Here is a 17,270-nt window from a genome sequence, read left to right on the forward strand (position 1 = left end):
AAGGTGTTAAATTCACTGGATGTACGTCGGACGAGCCATTCTGGGGTAGCCGACAAATCCGATCGTATTTTCATCGACGCCAAATTGGCAATATCCTCGCCGGTGACGATTCCTGAATTATGCATCAGCCTCGGGGACAGTCGCTTCGAAGTTTATCCATCCCGCTCGTTTCCATCCGCAGCCTCGACCCGTTCGACTCTCTTCCACGCGGGGAGTTTTCTGCCCTCGCAGCTTCCACCCCCGCGGCCCACCCCCTGCAGCCCCGACGCCACCCTCTCGCTCGTTCGCTCCTCTCGTCCTCCGTCGCCGCTCGCGCTCCCTTCCTTCGGACCCTTTCTCCAATGGAAACGTCACTTATTGGTCGAACGAAAGGGAGGAAAAAGAGAGGATACCCTCGGATCCGACCAATCACGGTGAACGTCCGTGATAATACTCGCGATATCTCCCGCGGTACAGACTGCAGCAAAAGCAGCGCGACGAGACTCGCGAGCAATCGAGAGGATCCCTGTTTCGATCGACAGGTGAATTAGTTTTTCTCAAGATTTCTGTATTTTTAGTTTCTTTAATTTCGATTATTGGCCAATGGCCTGTGATTTCGGGGGATGTTTGAGTCTTGGTTGGAAGCAGAATAATGTGATTTTGGCTAGTAACTGAAATGATTAGCAAGAAGAGGGTGGTTTTATGTTGGAAGGAGGGGTAATAAGACTGGTAGTCGATTAGACGTAGCCGCAGCCAATGCGAGTCGGGTAACGAAGCGTCGCGAATGAAGGAAAAAGAGAAATCCGTGGAGGCTAATCGAATCGAGCGTTTGGAAACGGCCCTTAAGCCTTTAAGAGAGGGGACAGACAATGGAAGGTAAAAGTAAAGCGTCGTTCTTGGAACGGAGGGCTGCTCACCCCAATAATAAAATGATAAGAACCCTCGTCCTTTCCCCTATCCCACTTGTCCCCCGTCCAAGCGGCGTTTCCTCCAGCCGGAGCTCGCTCGTATATAAATGTCGATATTATTGTAACGAAGCGCCTTTGATAGCGATTTCTCCTTCCGCGCGCTCTATTACTCAGGGCAGGGCCCACGCGGTCGGGACAGTCGCAAATTCGTTGAATCAACTTCCGAATTTATAGTTTCCGGGCGAGCAACGCGTGCCAAAAACAGATCTGACGCGACGCTTTTAGACTCCTCTCGTTTCCCCGAGCGAGCTGGCTCAAAGTACGCGAAGGACTTTCTAATTTATTCGCGAGCTCGATCCCATCGCTAGATGGGAGATGCTCGAGCGCGAAACTAGGAGGACGAAGCAGCCATTAGGTGAACGCGAGATCCAGAAACGGCGGAACCGATCTCCGGCAGAGGAGATCGATTTCCTGTTTACGACCTGCCTTCCCTTCCGCTTCTGGAACTCTGTAGAGATTGTCCTGTGCTTTCTAGCGATGGACGCGAGCCTTCGTTGAATCGATCGAACGTACAAATTATTACATTATATGAATTAAATTATAAGCATTAACGTTTTTAATATTCTTAGATAAAATTTCAAGTTTTAATTTTAAGATTTAGAGACTTTGAAATATTCAAATTTTCAATTATTCAAATATTCAAATTTTCAAATATTCAAATTTTCAAATATTCAAATATTCAAATTTTCAAATATTTAAATATTCAAATTCTCAAATATTTAAATTAGGACTATTCTCATGTCCTTATGGGTCTTAGGTTCTACCAAGGTTCGAAGAAAAAATCATGAACACAGTGCATCCAAAAAGTTCGTAGCTGGCAATCTCCAAATATCATTACCAAGCGAATATTTCTTCCAAAATTTCTATTTCAAAAAGTGCAACGAACTTTCCTTCTGCCCATCGAAAGAGTTTCTAAGCACAATGATGTTTATTCACGTGATACTTTGACACATTTCCAACACTGCTATATCATTTTGTCAGCGGAATGTTCGCCTTGCGATTGAAACACGATGAATTTTGAAACTGTAACAAATTTGTCGATCTGCTGTGTTCTCCTCGTGGCACCGTCGTCCCTGCGTACCCCTAGCTTCGAGAGCAATGGCAGTTCTCGTGCCTCGACCTTTGCGAAGTCTATTAGAATTTAGACTTGGACCTTACTTAGAAAAATGAATCAAATGTGCATCGAGTGTCGCGTGGCCGACGAGCGAGCTTCGTCGTCTCGAAAACGGCGCTGGTTTCTCCTGGCTTCGTTCAAGTCGGGAGCAACGAAGAATTTTGAGATCGCTGCCACATCCTGCTACGGTTTTTCACCTTCCTCACGATTGTCGACTGTACGTGACCAGACTCGACGCGAATTTAAGACGAAAGCGCGACGTCAGCCACGCGACAAAGAACACACACGAGCAGTCGACTCGTTCATCCTACGCCTCATCTTTTGATGGAACGAGCTGTCGAAGGTGAGGATAAAAGCATTCGTTTGTAAAAGTTGCTCGGATGATCGTCGATCTGAGAGCAGACGAACGAGTCGGCCGGAAATCGTTGACGATCATCGATCTGGGAGACCGAATATCATTATAGACTCCGCAAGACACTGCTACCCTCTCTGCTTCTTGTGATCCAGTTGCTGACCCTTTTTCCTCGCTTGTCCTAAAAGATTGGAGTAGCTGTAGACTAAACTACCCTCTGTCTTGATCACGTATGAGTCGCTCATTTGCCAAATCGATTAACCCTACGAAAGAAACATATTTGTGCCAGTAATTATGAAAGTATCAATTAAATGTCTTGATGTTAAAATTTTGAAAAATTAGTTATTAGTAGGGTTAGTCACTTTGGCCCGTGAGTGACTCGTATAGACTCAGCAAAAGAAAGAAATTTCAGGAGAACTCACCTTCACGGTTTCTTCTTCCTCTTTTCCTTCCTCATCTTCTTAATCTCGCACTTCTTCTCCTTCTTGCAAATTAACTTCTCTGGTGGACAGTATAGTGTCTCCTTACAGCAGACATATTTCTCCTTCACAGGACACGGAGGCAGCGTGCTCTTCTGCACCTCCTCCTTCTTAATTTCGTAACAAGGACAAGGACCAGGGTGTAGTTTCGGAGGTGGAGGACAAGGACACAGTATAACAGGGTCAGTCGGTGGTTTCGGCAAAGGTGGAGGAATGCAGATATCTTTCTTAGGCTTGATCCGAATTTCCACGCAATCATCTTCGTGCCTAGGCACCTCTGGACAAGGTGTAGGAGACACAAACTTCGGCGGAGGACACGTGCCCGACCCATAGACCATCTTCGGCGGAGGAACAGTGACATGCTGCTCGCACTTGCCCCTGGGTATGCAACTCTCAAGACAGTCCTTCTTCTTCTTCTTCTTCTTCTTCCTCTTATCCACCTTGGGCTCGCTGCACACTCGCTTCTTGTCACCACAGTCGCGTTCCCTCGTGCAGGACTTCACGACACACTTGTCGTCCTTCTTCTGACAGATCTCGGTCATCTTCTTACAATTATTACTCTTCTTAGAAGACCTACCCATGGCCAAAGCCGACACATGCAACATTCTGAACCGATCGTTCCTCAGAGACAGGAATCTAGGACGAGCATGATACGTGGACATCCTTCTCTTCTTGTTCCCACAGTTCTTAGGGCAAGAAGGTACATCGTCTGGACACTTAGCTTGCTGTGGAGGCTGGGTCGGGCAAGGCTTGGGACACGGGCAGGGTGGAGGTGGCGTTGGACAGGGACAAGGGCAGCAAGGAGGAGGCGGGGGACAGGGTGGTGGCTGGGGGCACTCTGGACAGGGTGGACAGGGTGGGCACACCCTCGGTGGAGGTGGCGGAGGGCAAGGCAGAGGCTTGGGGCACGGGATCGGCGGCGGACAAGGTGGACAGGGTGGCGGGGGTGGACAGCAGGGTGGTGGGCACGGGAGTGGACAGGGACAGGGCTCGCAAGGTGGCGGTGGCGGGCACTCCTTTTGCGGAGGACACTCTGGACATTTGGGGGCTCTTGGACACTGGGGCAGAGGCGGTGGCGGTGGCGGTGGGCAGGGCGGAGGGCACCTGGGCCGTCTGGGCAACTTGGGCAGCGGAGGAGGAGGCGGTGGCGCTGGTATCTTGGGACACTTGGGCAGTTTCGGTAGCTTGGGAGGCGGAGGACACTTGCGGTAGCAGATCTTGGGTGGCGGAGGCTTCTCTGGCGGCTTGGGGCAGGGAGTAGGGCAGGGTGGGGGGCACGGTGGCTGAGGCTGGTTGGGGCACTTAGGGTTCGCTGGTCGTCGACGGCAGCAGGGTGGACTAGGTGGGATGCACTTCTCGAGAGGCGGACAGGGCTTCTTCCTCTCGTAAGGCTGTCTACAGGACTTCCTCGGAGGCAGACGCTTATCGCAAGGTTCTGGCGCGAGTTTTGAGCCAGGATCGCTGAACGGTGGCCTCTTCGTCCTCTTGTCCCCCATCAATATCGAGTCTCTGCGGAAGAACCTCCTCTGCTCTTGCCATAGGTATCCAGTGAAATCCTTCGGTAGGTCTATGTTCCCTCGGCGAGGAAGCCCCGTGCTAAAGTTCCTCGCGCAGACGAGCCCCCCGTTAGGTGTCCTCGAGATAGACGTCCATAGGATGGCCGAGCTGTTTCCCAAAGAGTATTGGCTCCTCGCTCGAAGGCTGTTCCTCAGTGTCGCGGTGGAGAGTTTTAGAAGGTGACCCAAAGGCACTGTTCTGACGTCCCAGACTGTCCGATCGTACTTGGCCTACGACGCAGACAACAGAGAGGATTTGATCGATAGAAGAGTCTGACCGTTTTTGTCGACTGCTGACTGCGTGTCCGCCGCTATCTCCACGTACCCTCTGTCTCTCAGTGACCTGACACACCTAACATTTTTTGATTTTGCACGGTTTCTTGGGTGGACACTTTACGCAGAACGGCTTCTTCTCTGGCTTCGGTTTCGAGGGGTAGCCCGGTGGACCCAAGGGCGTACAGGGGCCCTTTGGCGGATGACAGGGGCTCTTCTCTGGCCAGCCAGGCGGATCCTCGCCGCAGTCGGGATCGCCCAGACGTACCTCCCCTCTTCTCACCGCCTGGACATCAGATCGCGCTGCTTTATTGTTCGTTCTCATTCTCTCGACATCTCCGTCCTCCGTTTGCCTTGCCTCTGGCCCCCACCTCCCTCCTGCACCGACACTACCACGAAAAATGGATCGTCCTCTTTCGACAGCGCTATCCAGAGGGCGACCATCTCTACCCGACGGGTGGACGCGATCGCAAGGCGAACAGTTCGCGACGAAAACGACGTCGTGAGAGCTTTTCGGAGCAAAGTACAACGGAACACTAGGACACCTGGCTGACATCAGCTGGACGTTCCTTCAATGATTTCCCACTGGCTAGCAGGCCCTCCAGGCGCGTGCTGCTCGACCAGGTGGGACTGGGGTCGACTTGGGTCAGCGGGTCGGGGACATTCGAGAATAACGCGGTCGGGACGAAGTTGTCCAGGTCCTCTTCGCGAGCGGTTCTCGTCGGCTGTCCGTCTCTCTGCATCTGGCCGTAGTCCAGCCCGATCTCGTCCTCGAAGTCCTCGCCTTGGGGAAAGTAGTCGTCGTTGCGCTGTCTGTCGTGTTCGAGTAGGACCGAGTCCCGACGCGACTCGGGATGGCTCTTCGGCACGAAGCTGGAGGTCGGATCGACCGAGGCGATCGTGGGTCCATCCGAGATCATCGACAAAGGGCCCCTGTTCCTGCGGTCCTTAGCGCGCGCGACCCGTCCCCTGATATCGTGCGCAGCTGTGTTCGTCCTCTGCGGGGAGAGAGGATGATCCGACATTTTCGATTGATTTTGCTTTTTTATATTTGTTTTTTTTTTTTTAATATTTTTGGTTGTTCGATTCGATCGTATTTCATGGATTTTAATTTGAGGTGATGAGGAAGAGGCAGAAGGGAGGTGGAGCCATAGCGACGAGTCTCGTGATTACGAATCATTAAAGCTCTATCGTGGCCGCCAGTTAAATGCGTCCTCGTGGGTTTTTTTTGGTCATCGTTTAGAGTACGCGGGTTTCGATAGAGGGATCGGTTTTGTGGGAGACTGAAATCTAAGGACGGTTTTTGGAACTTACTTCGACCATGGCGCTGCTGTGCTGGTGCTGGTGCCCCGGCGTAGCCTGCAGCTGCAATTCAAATTAAAAGACACGAAGTTTTACTGGCAGCAAGGATCTTAAGTAACAATGCATTATGACGCTCATGGGTTCGACCGAGTACGGTAAACTTATGTATAACATTTTTATTTCACACCACAGATGTCTGTCACGCTACACAGAATTTTCAGCGGGGTACTTTGCCATCGATCGATACAGGTTTACAGAAAAGTGAGCAAAAGACGACGACATGGAATTAGTCTAAGCATTGCATCGAGGGTATTCTGACTGACAAGCTCTGGAAAAATATTTCAGAATATTTCAAACGAATCCTGGCGATAGAGACACAGTATCTCAAGTCTCTTTCCCCTTTTCTTTGCTCTTGTCTTTTCCAGACATATCCGAGCAGTCGGGTGCCCGAAACACAGGAGGGCATGACTTCTTATTTTTGTCCCCCTTTTTCTTCTTCTCAGGCTCCTTCATCTTCTCTTTCTTCACTTCACCATCCTTCTTCTCGCTATCACAGCTCTTCTTCTCGCAACCCTTTTGCTTCTCACAACTCTTGGTCTGCTTCTCGCAGCTCTTCTTCTCGCCACCGCAGGAGTCAGGCTTCTTCTTCTTCTTTTTCTTTTTATCCTTCTTGCACCTCACCCCATAGACATCGTCTCGCCACAGTTTGTCGCAGGGATCGTGTTTCGAGTCCTCGAAGACACACTGCTTGCACGGTTTCCCATAAATGTCTGGCCTTCGAAGCTTCTTGCAAGGATCCTCAGCTTGCTTGCAGGACTTTCCATAAATGGCCTCACAGCGTAGTTTTTTACAAGGGTCCTCCTTGCAAGCGAACTTTTCATCTGGTTCGTACTTCTTGCAAGGAGCACCATAGTACTTCTCTGATCTGATGTGTCTGCAGGGATCCTTGTCACCGTCACAAGTGGGTGTACAGGAATCCTCATTCGAGCAGCTTCTGCTCTTCTTGCAAGTGTCCTCGCTGGTCTGGGCGCAGCTTTTCTGGCAAGGATCCTTCGGTGGAGAACAGCTTCTCTGTTTGCAGGTGTCCTTTGGTGGAGTACAACTTTTAGTAGGTTTGCAAGTGTCTTTAGGTGGAGTGCAGCTTCTGGTGCGCTTACAGGGGTCTTTCTTCGGAGAGCAGCTTCTAGCAGGTTTGCAGGAGTCCTCTGACTTACAAGGATCTGGACTCTTTTTCTGACAGCCTCCAAAAAGGTTGCAAGGATCTTTATGCTTGGAGGCTCTGTTGCTACACCCGTCAGAACCGCAACTGGTGCTCCGTTTGCACTTGTCCTCGTTTGCATTGCAGCTCGTGCTTCTTTTGCATGGGTCCTTTTTGCATACCTCCTTCTTGCACGTGTCCTCCTTTCGCGTGCAGCTCGTGCTTCTCTGGCACGTGTCTTTTCTCTGTGAAGTAGAGCTCGCGGTTTTTTTGCACGCGTCTTTCTTTTGTGAAGTGCAGCTCGTGCTTCTTTTGCATATGTCTTCCTTCTTCGGTGAGGTGCAGCTGGTGCTTTTTTTGCACGGGTCTTGCTTCTGTGCGGTGCAGCTCCTGGTCTGCTTGCATGGATTCTTCGGAGGCTGTTTGCAAGGATCGGCCTTCTGGGAAGTGCAGCTTCTGCTTGGTTTACAGGTGTCCCTCTTCTTGCACATGTCCTCTCTCTTCTGCGAGCAAGTTCTCTTGGCTTTGCAAGTGTCCCTCTTCGGAGGCTCCTTGCAAGTGTCCCTCTTTGGAGGCTCCTTGCAAGTATCCCTCTTTGGAGGCTCTTTGCAAGGCTTCTGCGGAGGCTCCTTGCAAGTATCTCTTTTTGGAGGTTCCTTGCAAGTATCCCTCTTCGGAGGCTCCTTGCAAGTATCTCTCTTTGGAGGCTCCTTGCAAGTATCCCTCTTTGGAGGCTCCTTGCAAGTATCCCTCTTTGGAGGCTCCTTGCAAGTATCCCTCTTTGGAGGCTCCTTGCAAGGCTTCTGCGGAGGCTCTTTGCAAGTACCCCTTCTCGGAGGTTCCTTGCAAGAATCCCTCTTTGGAGGCTCCTTACAAGGCTTCTGCGGTGGCTCTTTGCACGGCTCCCTCTTCTTCTGCGAGCAGCTTCTAGTCTCCTTGCACGCAGCCTTCTTCGAGCAAGTCTTACTGTCCGCGCTTCTCCTGCACTCAGGGCTCTTCTTCTTGCAGCTCTGCCTCTTCTTACACATCTCCTCCTTATCCTTATCCTTCTTTCCTCCAAACGTCTTCACGAGCTTGTCCTTAAAACTCGACTTAGAGTCCCCAGATTTGCAGGAGAAGAGCACAGTATTTGCTGCGAGGCAATCCATCGCTGGAACAACTTCCTCAGCAAACAGCCAGTCAAGATTATAAGAAGTCACACTGGACACAGAGTGCACCTTCTTCCTATTGACCATCAGGTTCTCCAAGAACAGCGCAATCCTAGAGGACATCCTACGCACTGGCTGTTGAGGTTCGTCAATAATACTGAGTGCATCGTAGTCTGAGTCCTCATTGCTCGATGTCAGTGTCTTCTCTTCTGTATGTCGAGTTTCAATCACTTCACTTAATTTGTTTCGCTCTTGCGCCGCTGCCTCGAGGGAAGTTGACGTTAAATCGCTCATGGAAGTGGAGACGTGTAGTCGATCTCCTTGAGAAACACTGATAGAATTTTGATTATCGATCCCTTTTAACATCCTCGGACTGTTTAGTCCAAGTTTATAATTCCTGTATTTGCATCCATCGTCGCTGTTCTGATTATCGAACAGCTTCGAGAAGAACCACGTGACGGAGGTCCTCTTCTGTTGAACCAGCCCATACAGTGTCTTCGGCTTCTTATCCGACAGAGCAGCAGGGATCGTCCAGTTCTTCGCCTTCCTCAGGGCAGTCTTCTCAATCTTCATACGCAGTTCTTCAACAATCTTCGATTCCTTTATCTTCTTCCCGCGTAGCTTTCTCCTCTCGATCGTCTGTAGATCGCTAGCCTCGCTAGAGAATCTTTTCTCAGCATCGAGGGACGAGTTGCAGACTGTAACTGTCTTCTCAGAGTCTTTCTTTCTCCAGTGACCTTTTTTGTACGATTGTTCTACGATCTCGCTTGCGTTCTTCAGGGCCTTAGACGCCTGGATTTCGCAGGGGTCTCTGCCGATAGCTAGCTCGCCATAGGGCGTCGCGAGGCTCGAGAAGCGTCGTCGCGACGCGTCGCTGACGCCCCTGCAGGTGACGTCGTTGACGAGGAGCGTCGCGAAATTCGGCAACTGCCTATAGATTTCGGAAACGATCCGACCGCTGTGCTGGAACTTATCGGGCCCCATTTCACCGAGAACTCGAGGACCTCTAGGCTCGTTGTCCCCCTGAGGACAGACGGAGAGACGATTTCAAGGTGAGCGATACTTTGCCCCTTTGCTTTTTCCCTTTCAGATTCCTCGGCACGGAGGAGGGGATAGAAGATGGTAATTGTACTGTTGTAATAATGTGTGCTATGAGAAATAATTTGTCAAAAAAAATTAATTAAACAAGACTGAGTCTACATTTTCCCTCTTTTAGAAAAAGACAAAAATCTGATGGGTTATTCCTATCATAAGCTCTTTAATTGAATTCTAGCATGGGCCCTTCATACACCCAACAGTACAACTGAAGAAAGAAAGCTGCTTTAATGAATCGTTCGTTAATCGAACCTCGACATTCGTCGTATTATCTTAGCGTGTTGCCCACCACCCATCCATCGTCTCTCGTCTACCATTCTCGAGGGGGAACGAAGGATATTACGAAAGGACAAGCGCGACACGATCGCACGTGATCGGAATAGGCCGCGACCTCGAGTCAAGCCACGACCCAAGGGCCAACCTATTCCCTCAAGCCCTGGGCTTCCTTCGACGAGTTAGAGTCGTGCAGAGGAATCGTGTTTCGTCGGCGGTTCGTCTAGCCACCGAGACGCTTTGGCGAGGCTTGCGTCCTCTTTTTAGGACGAATTCGAGTATCCATGGTGAGAGTCTGAGGAACTCTCAGCAACTGTCTTTTGTTCTTAACTCTTTGCCTATCCCGACGCTTTGGAGAACTCAGAATTAAAATTCTTCGTTAAATTCTATCGCCTTGAGAATCATGGTTTCTTTCAAGTGGATTGCGGTTAAGGTAGGAATAGCAAAGGACTGAATTTTGCAGCAGGGAGTTATGTATTTCTCTGAGCTTTGAAAGAAGGTGAAACGCTGTTTCTTAGTATTGGTCACGCAGAGTTCCCTCGATACGATAATTGTAAAAGCTTCGTTGCAATGTCAGATCGATCGAATCGATGATAAAGTAATTCTAAAGGAACCAAGACATCCTCTTTACCGTCGAAGCGACGCTGAGAATTTGCTATTGCACAAATTCTCAGCGACGAGTCGCCAACTTCCGATAACTCATCCCTATCCTCCTCCTCATCCTACCATCGCCTGAGGTAAGTCAACGAAACGCGACACGATGACTTTAGACCGCTCCGACTCGCGTAAGATCGATATTTGGACGCTCAAATTCTTTCTACTTTACGCGGTGATATTTTAAAAAAGCATTGACATCACGGTTCAGCGGTGTTAAAAATTTGAGCCTCTTACCTGTGACATTTTGTTTGAGTTTGATGACTGGTCCCAGATGGACTCTTCGGCGATCGGCAGACGCTGTATATTGTCGACGATCTCTTCGTTTTTGTACTGCGAAATAAAAAATATATTAGTCGAAATTAGAAACTTTTTATCATTTATTATTGTTAGTTTCCCTAGTTTGATTCTTGGCTTAAGAACTTTTAGAAGGTAAGTGAAAATATAAATGTTCTATTATGCACTCCGCGTGAAGGGCTGATGTATCATTAAATCCACGAGGATTTAACGCGCTAGATGAAAGAAGACAAGGTAAATTAATCGAGAATCGAGACAAATGTAATTAATATTCGAGGTACAAAAAATATAGAAGAATTTAGTGTACTAGATTAATTGTAAATTAAAGACAGAAATTAAGAGATATTTAGAATGTTAACATACCTGCTCAAGATTTGTTCCACGAGCAGAAAAGTCACCGACAGACTCCTGCAAAGCTTCGCCCTGCTTGTCCAATCGCGATTTCTCCAACATCGTCAGCATTCGCGAGTTCTAGTCGCACGAATAATCATTAATAACCAAATCTAGGACCTATTTCTATCGACTATCTATCAACATTCACCACAAGAGTCTCACCCAGAAAATTCTCAAATCTCAAAGCCCTATAATGGAAGCAAGAATTAAATATCTTACGAGAGGGTTGAGTGGTTCCCCGTTACAGAAGCTGTGGTATCTCACAGGGGTTGAAAAGAGTCGCTTATTGGACGCAGCCACGTCGTACAAGGCGAGGACGTCGAGTTTGGAGCTTTGCTTCAGCATCTGAGACAACGATCGACCAATTTCCCCCGCGCCTCCGACCATCGCCGCCTGCAGGGGCAATCAGTTCAAATAGGAGATTACTACAAGTCGCCATTGCACGGAAGTCAAAGGTCGACGCATATTCGGTGGAATCGGGGAAACCTTGATGTTCTCTTCGCCAGCGTGGTATCTCCGCTGACCGATGCTTTTCACAAATGATTTTGCGGCCCGGGAAAACATTGTTAGTCCTGTTGGTGTATTACTGGGAATTTTTGTAACGCCTTCATTGGGCGTCCGACATGTCCAAACTGCGACGACCAACGAGCTTGGTTACCAGGTGACACGATCGGATGGGATGCGATTGTTTTGTGAAAAAGACATCGAGGCGTGCCATGAAAGGGGGAAAAAGAAGATCGGGGATGGGTTCGTTGCTCTGATCTCTATACGTTCAGGTATATCTAGGTATAGAGATCAGTGGTTTATTGTGATAGGTTTGCAAGTATGTGAGAAATCGATTTTTATGTTTTTATGTATTGGATATAAGGTCTGATTATCCTCAAGAAGATTTGAGTTAGATGATTCATCATTTGAATGCTACGCGGGCTTTAGGAAGTCATGACGATGTGGCCATCTCTCAGAGAAGTAGAAGCACCGATTCGAATGGCGTAGGTCGGTAAATGAGTACGTGTAGCAGAGAAGAAGATTAAATAATACTTTAGAGAATAAATCGCTCTTGTCGGAGGTGGTAATATTGAGTAATTAGTTCTTTTTGTAATGTACTTCTACCTTACAGTAAAGCCTAGCAATGTCCCTTTTGAAATATACAGGATCAGGGAAAATCGTTCATTTATTCATTTATGTGCGAATTGAGGGTACGGGACTATTTTAGGGGACTCTAGAATATGTTTTGTAACAATATTGAGGCTCTGATTACATTTATTTATTGTAAAAAAGGCATTTAAAAATTTTGATCAATTTATGGACACTGAAACACTATCACCGCCTAGCGGCGATGCTCGAACTAACGTTTTTCATTCGAACTACATAGGGATTGAAAAACTCGTTTATTTATTAATTTATTTGCAATTCAAGAGTATGGAGGTATGAGAGGGGTTCTATAACATATTATGCAGCAATACTGTGTACCAAATTTGTTTATTTATTGTTGAAAAACCCTTTAAATACACGTTTCACAAATACCAATGAATGTGGTTTATTTATTAGTTTATTGGCAATTCAAGCATCTAGAACATTTATTTAGGCCTAATAGTTTCTCATATAACAATTTTGAACGGAATTGTTACGTTATTATTGCAAAAAAACGATTTTTAAAGTCGCCCTGCTTCTACATTTTTGACCGTGGAGCACCACGCTAGTGGCGCCATCTAGAATCGACCAAAAAATTGAGTTTACCCCCGCGCGTCCCTCGCCCTACTTCTGAAACATCAAACCGGGGGGACTTTAAAAAATCGCGTTTTTTGCAATAATAACGCAATAATTCCGTTCAAAATCATTGTATAATTAATTATTGGACTCTTATAAATGTTTTGTAAGCGTTTTGAGTGCCTACGTTGTCAATAAAGGCATAAAAAAGCAGTTTTTCGGGACCCCCTACCAATGTGTCAATGTTGTCTGAGTGTTTGCTTGCCTTTATAACAATAAATAATTGATTCTACTGTTAAATAACGTCACAAGGGTAATTGAGGAGCATTTTTAATAGTTCTAAAATGCAGAAATTGCATAAAATAAGTGATTTTTAGCACTGAAGGGAAAACTAACCTGTAAGATACGTTTATTACATATTTCTCGATTATTCGCTTTTTTATTTATATATTTAGCAAGATTTTGACTGTCTGTAAACAATTCTGAACAATTTTGTGCAGGAATATAGCTATTTTATTGTTTTTTAATCATTTAAAAAATTTTCTTCTTTTGGGGCGCCAGCACCTCTATATACGGGCCTCAGTGTAATAATGTGGTGGCGCCATCTAGATTCGGCCAAAAAATTGAGTTTACCCCCGCGCGTCCCTCGCCCTACTTCTGAAACGTCAAACCGGGGGGACTTTAAAAAATCGCGTTTTTTGCAATAATAACGCAATAATTCAATTCAAAATCATTGCATAATTAATTGTTAGACTCTTATAAATGTTTTATAAGCGTTTTGAGTGCCTAAGTTGCAAATAAAGGTATAAAAAAACAGTTTTTCAAGCTCCCGTACATATGTCAGTAGGTTATATAAGTGTTTACGTGCTATTATATTAATAAATAAACTCACAATGCACACAGAAGACTCATAGGAGTCTAATAATTAATTGTACAATGATTTTGAGTGCAATCGTTGCGTTATTATTGCAAAAAAAGCAATTTTGTACAGTCGTCCCGGTTTGACGTTTCGTACCGTCGGCGAGGGACGCGCGGGGCAAATTGAATTTTTTGGCCGATTCTAGATGGCGCCACCACATTATTACACTGAGGCCCGTATCAAGAGGTGCTGGCGCCCCACAAAAAATAAATATTTTAAAACGATTAAAAAACAATAAATTAACTGTATTCCTACACAAAATTGTTCAGAATTGTTTACAGACAGACAAAATCTTGCTAAATATATAAATAAATAAGCGAATAGTGGAGAAATCTGTAATAAACATATCTTACAGGTTATTTTTTACTTGAGTGTTAAAGTTCACTTCATTTATGCAATTTCTGCACTTTAGAACTATTAAAAATGCTCCTCAATTACCCTTAAGACGTTATTTAACAGTAGAATCAATTATTTATTGTTATAAAGGCAAGCAAACACTCAGATAACATTGACACATTGGTAAGGGGTCTTGAAAAACTGCTTTTTTATGCCTTTATTGACAACGTAGGCACTCAAAACGCTTAGAAAACATTTATAAGAGTCCAATAATTAATTATACAATGATTTTAAACGGAATTATTGCGTTATAATTGCAAAAAACGCGATTTTTTAAAGTCCCCCCGGTTTGATGTTTCAGAAGTATGGCGAGGGACGCGCGGGGGTAAACTCAATTTTTTGGCCCATTCTAGATGGCGCCACTTGCACCTCCATAAAGACACAACTTTAGTTCTAGGTTTCATCGCTAGATGTCTATAGCAGTTCCATGTGCGCTTCCAGGTGCTTATTTAAAATTGTAATTTTTAAAACAATGGACATAGCTTTCTAAAAAAGGGTATATATTGACATTTCTACTAAATCTCTAAAGAATCAAGGGCCAAAGAACTTATGAAAACAATATTCCTCTTAAAAAGCGTTTATTAAAGTTATTTTATACACTTAAAAGTATTATCATCGCACACTTTATTAAAACAGAACACAAAAACTTCTCCCTTTCTTTCAGTATCCTTCATCCGACCAGGTGATAGTGTAATCAGGATATTTCTTCTTCAGCAAGTTCACAGACACCTCGTGGTCCGCTTTCCCGAACCCCTGAAACCAAAAAATCCAACAATAAAACAAAAACCTCTTGCACAAATCGCAAACGCGTGCGTTATAAATTTTTTAATTGCATCCTTTGTTCTCGTTCATATAACACGCCAGAGAACGATCGGTTTTTAAATTAATCTCGTAATCCTGGCGCGTGGGCGGGGACGAAAAAGAAACCACCGCGAGCTATGTTAAAATTGCCTCAGTGAGCGCGCGTGCGAGTCGTAAAAAAAGCAGTTTTTAAATTTTATTCACGACCCATCCCGCTAGTGATATCGTACTTAAAAAACGTCTATTTTCGTGATTAAACCCACTAAGCTCTCTCGACGACCAGACCACGCCTAGACCTATCCCGAGAATTTAATTATTAATCGAACACATCTCGAAACGCTTCGCAATTCCATCAAGAGGGAATTATGATCAATGAACAGATTAAATTAGCTTAAAATGCTAATTGTTCGAAGCTCGAGCCCCGCCAGCGATCGTAGGCCGAGTTTACCCTTATAAATTTCATTCCACCCCATCTGACCTCTCACACTTCGCCCTCCCCAATTTTCATTTAATTCCAGCCCAACTTTTACTCTCGACTTAATGGCGAGTCAATGTTTAAGCAACGTCTCCAGGCAATTATCGCCACTGTGCAGCTGGCCGAAATTCGCTGACTAAACTTTAATCCCTCAGCGCCGCAGAAGTTAACGAACGCCCGACGGGGTGGCTTTCAATCAGTCGATTGCTCTTCCAGGGAGACCTTGAACCAGAGATCTAAGCCTTCTGCGATAACCGAGCGCCACGAAATTACTTTCTTCGGGACGTAAAAACAGAATAACATAGTTACATGGCCTCGATTCCCTCGGACGTTTTACACGGCTCCAGTTTCCATCGCGATTGATTCGCGTCGGTCGCTTCGCAGTGATCGACTCGTAAATACGGAGACCAGGGCGAAACGAAATCTACGCTGCATTTCCGCTGCGGGGAAGCTCGAGAGGAGCGGATTTACGACGTTTACGACGCGTCCTCTCCAATCGTTTCCAGTATCCCACGATCTGCTCGAGGATCCCTGGGACGTGGGACTTGTGAAAAGAGGAGCGATAAATTTTCAAATTCGTCGAACGAATTGCGTGCGGTCAGTCGAGCAGAAAGGACTCAGCGGTGTTCCTCGATGGTTTCGATCGTCGAGCTGGCGTAAATGAATCGCGAGAGGAGATCGTTAATCGGTTAGATGGTAGATTGAGGGACGGACGATTGCTAGGAAGTTTGTTGGATCGTATTAATTCGGTAACTTGCCTGAGAGTATCCGTACACTTTGATGGTCTTCTCGTCGGGATCGTGCTCGATTCGCCCTCCGCCTAGGCACTCTGCTCGCAGGCCGCTCAGCGATTTCAATTCTGATTCGGCCTCGTTGAATATGTCCGCTGAAACAGGTGAGGATTTGCTTTTAACGCATACGTAAATATGTAAATTCACAGGAAAAAATACAGTGAACGAAGTGTTGCACTTTCAAACGAAAAATACTTAATTTTATTAAAAAAATAAGACACATTTTCGCTGTAATAGTGCTAGAACTCGTTATACATGAATATAAAAAGTTGAGAGAATAATTAGCAGCCTTACTCTATCTTTGCGAAATTTTCAGTTATCTTCAAGTAGCACTAACCTGACAGTGTCTACAGGGAACCTCTAACTAACATGGTCGCCTCTTACGCCAAGATTAAAATAAGGTTGCATAGTACTCAGTGTACACCGGTTAGGTTCACAGGCGATTCTCTGTAAACATGTAGTGTGTACAGGTTCTGATGGCCCATGAGGGGACGGGTTGCTAGTTGGAAATTACCAGAAATCGATGAGAAAGGGGCATCTCTCTCAGTGGGTACTAAAAGCACGGTCGGGTAAATCGCTAAGTGCAAAACACGGTAGAGGTACAAGGCCGAGTGGCTTCCGGTTGCTAGGTGAAAGAGCTCGACCCTGCACGAGCTAGCTTCCTGTACCGGAAGCTCTGACTCGAATCACGTATCTTTAGACAGAAAAGCTAATCTACATATTTGCATATGCTATTTACGAAAATTCTATCTAAAAATGATAAACCTCCTATTCTCTTCAACACACTCATACGAAAATCCTCTTAAAATTCCAAGAAGACCATTTCGTTGACCCTAAGCTCTATCAGAAGATCCCAAACAAAGGAGTCAACTTGAATGAAAGTCCATTTTACAATACTTCCACTCGACACAATTGCAAATGGTGAAAAAGTACTGATACATTTAGAAGAGACGTTCGCCAGACAACGAAACCATTTGAGACCAATTTGACGATGGGATCCCCGCAGGAAGAGCCACAACCACCGCAACGTGTTGGCCACCATCGCAGATCTGATTTATGTGCGCGAGTCGCGGTCGATTTTATTGGCAAGATTTCCCAGA

At 46.2% G+C, this 17,270-nt stretch overlaps 1 protein-coding gene across 2 annotated transcripts in view; it reads right to left on the reverse strand.

Moving 5' to 3' along the window:
- Positions 1 to 14,664: 14,664 nt before the first annotated feature.
- Positions 14,665 to 17,270, reverse strand: part of LOC143177853 (14 kDa phosphohistidine phosphatase) — a 48,839-nt gene continuing 46,233 nt past the window's right edge. For both annotated transcript variants that reach the window (XM_076376107.1, XM_076376108.1), the window contains exons 4-5: positions 16,138 to 16,265; positions 14,665 to 14,856 (exon numbers count right to left, since the gene is read on the reverse strand). In XM_076376107.1, coding sequence (XP_076232222.1) covers positions 14,764 to 14,856; positions 16,138 to 16,265 — 221 coding nt within the window. In that variant the 3' untranslated portion in view covers positions 14,665 to 14,763. The remainder of the gene's footprint in view (positions 14,857 to 16,137; positions 16,266 to 17,270) is intronic.

This window comes from Calliopsis andreniformis, chromosome 4 (genome assembly GCF_051401765.1).
Source record: "Calliopsis andreniformis isolate RMS-2024a chromosome 4, iyCalAndr_principal, whole genome shotgun sequence".
Lineage (NCBI taxonomy): Eukaryota > Metazoa > Arthropoda > Insecta > Hymenoptera > Andrenidae > Calliopsis > Calliopsis andreniformis.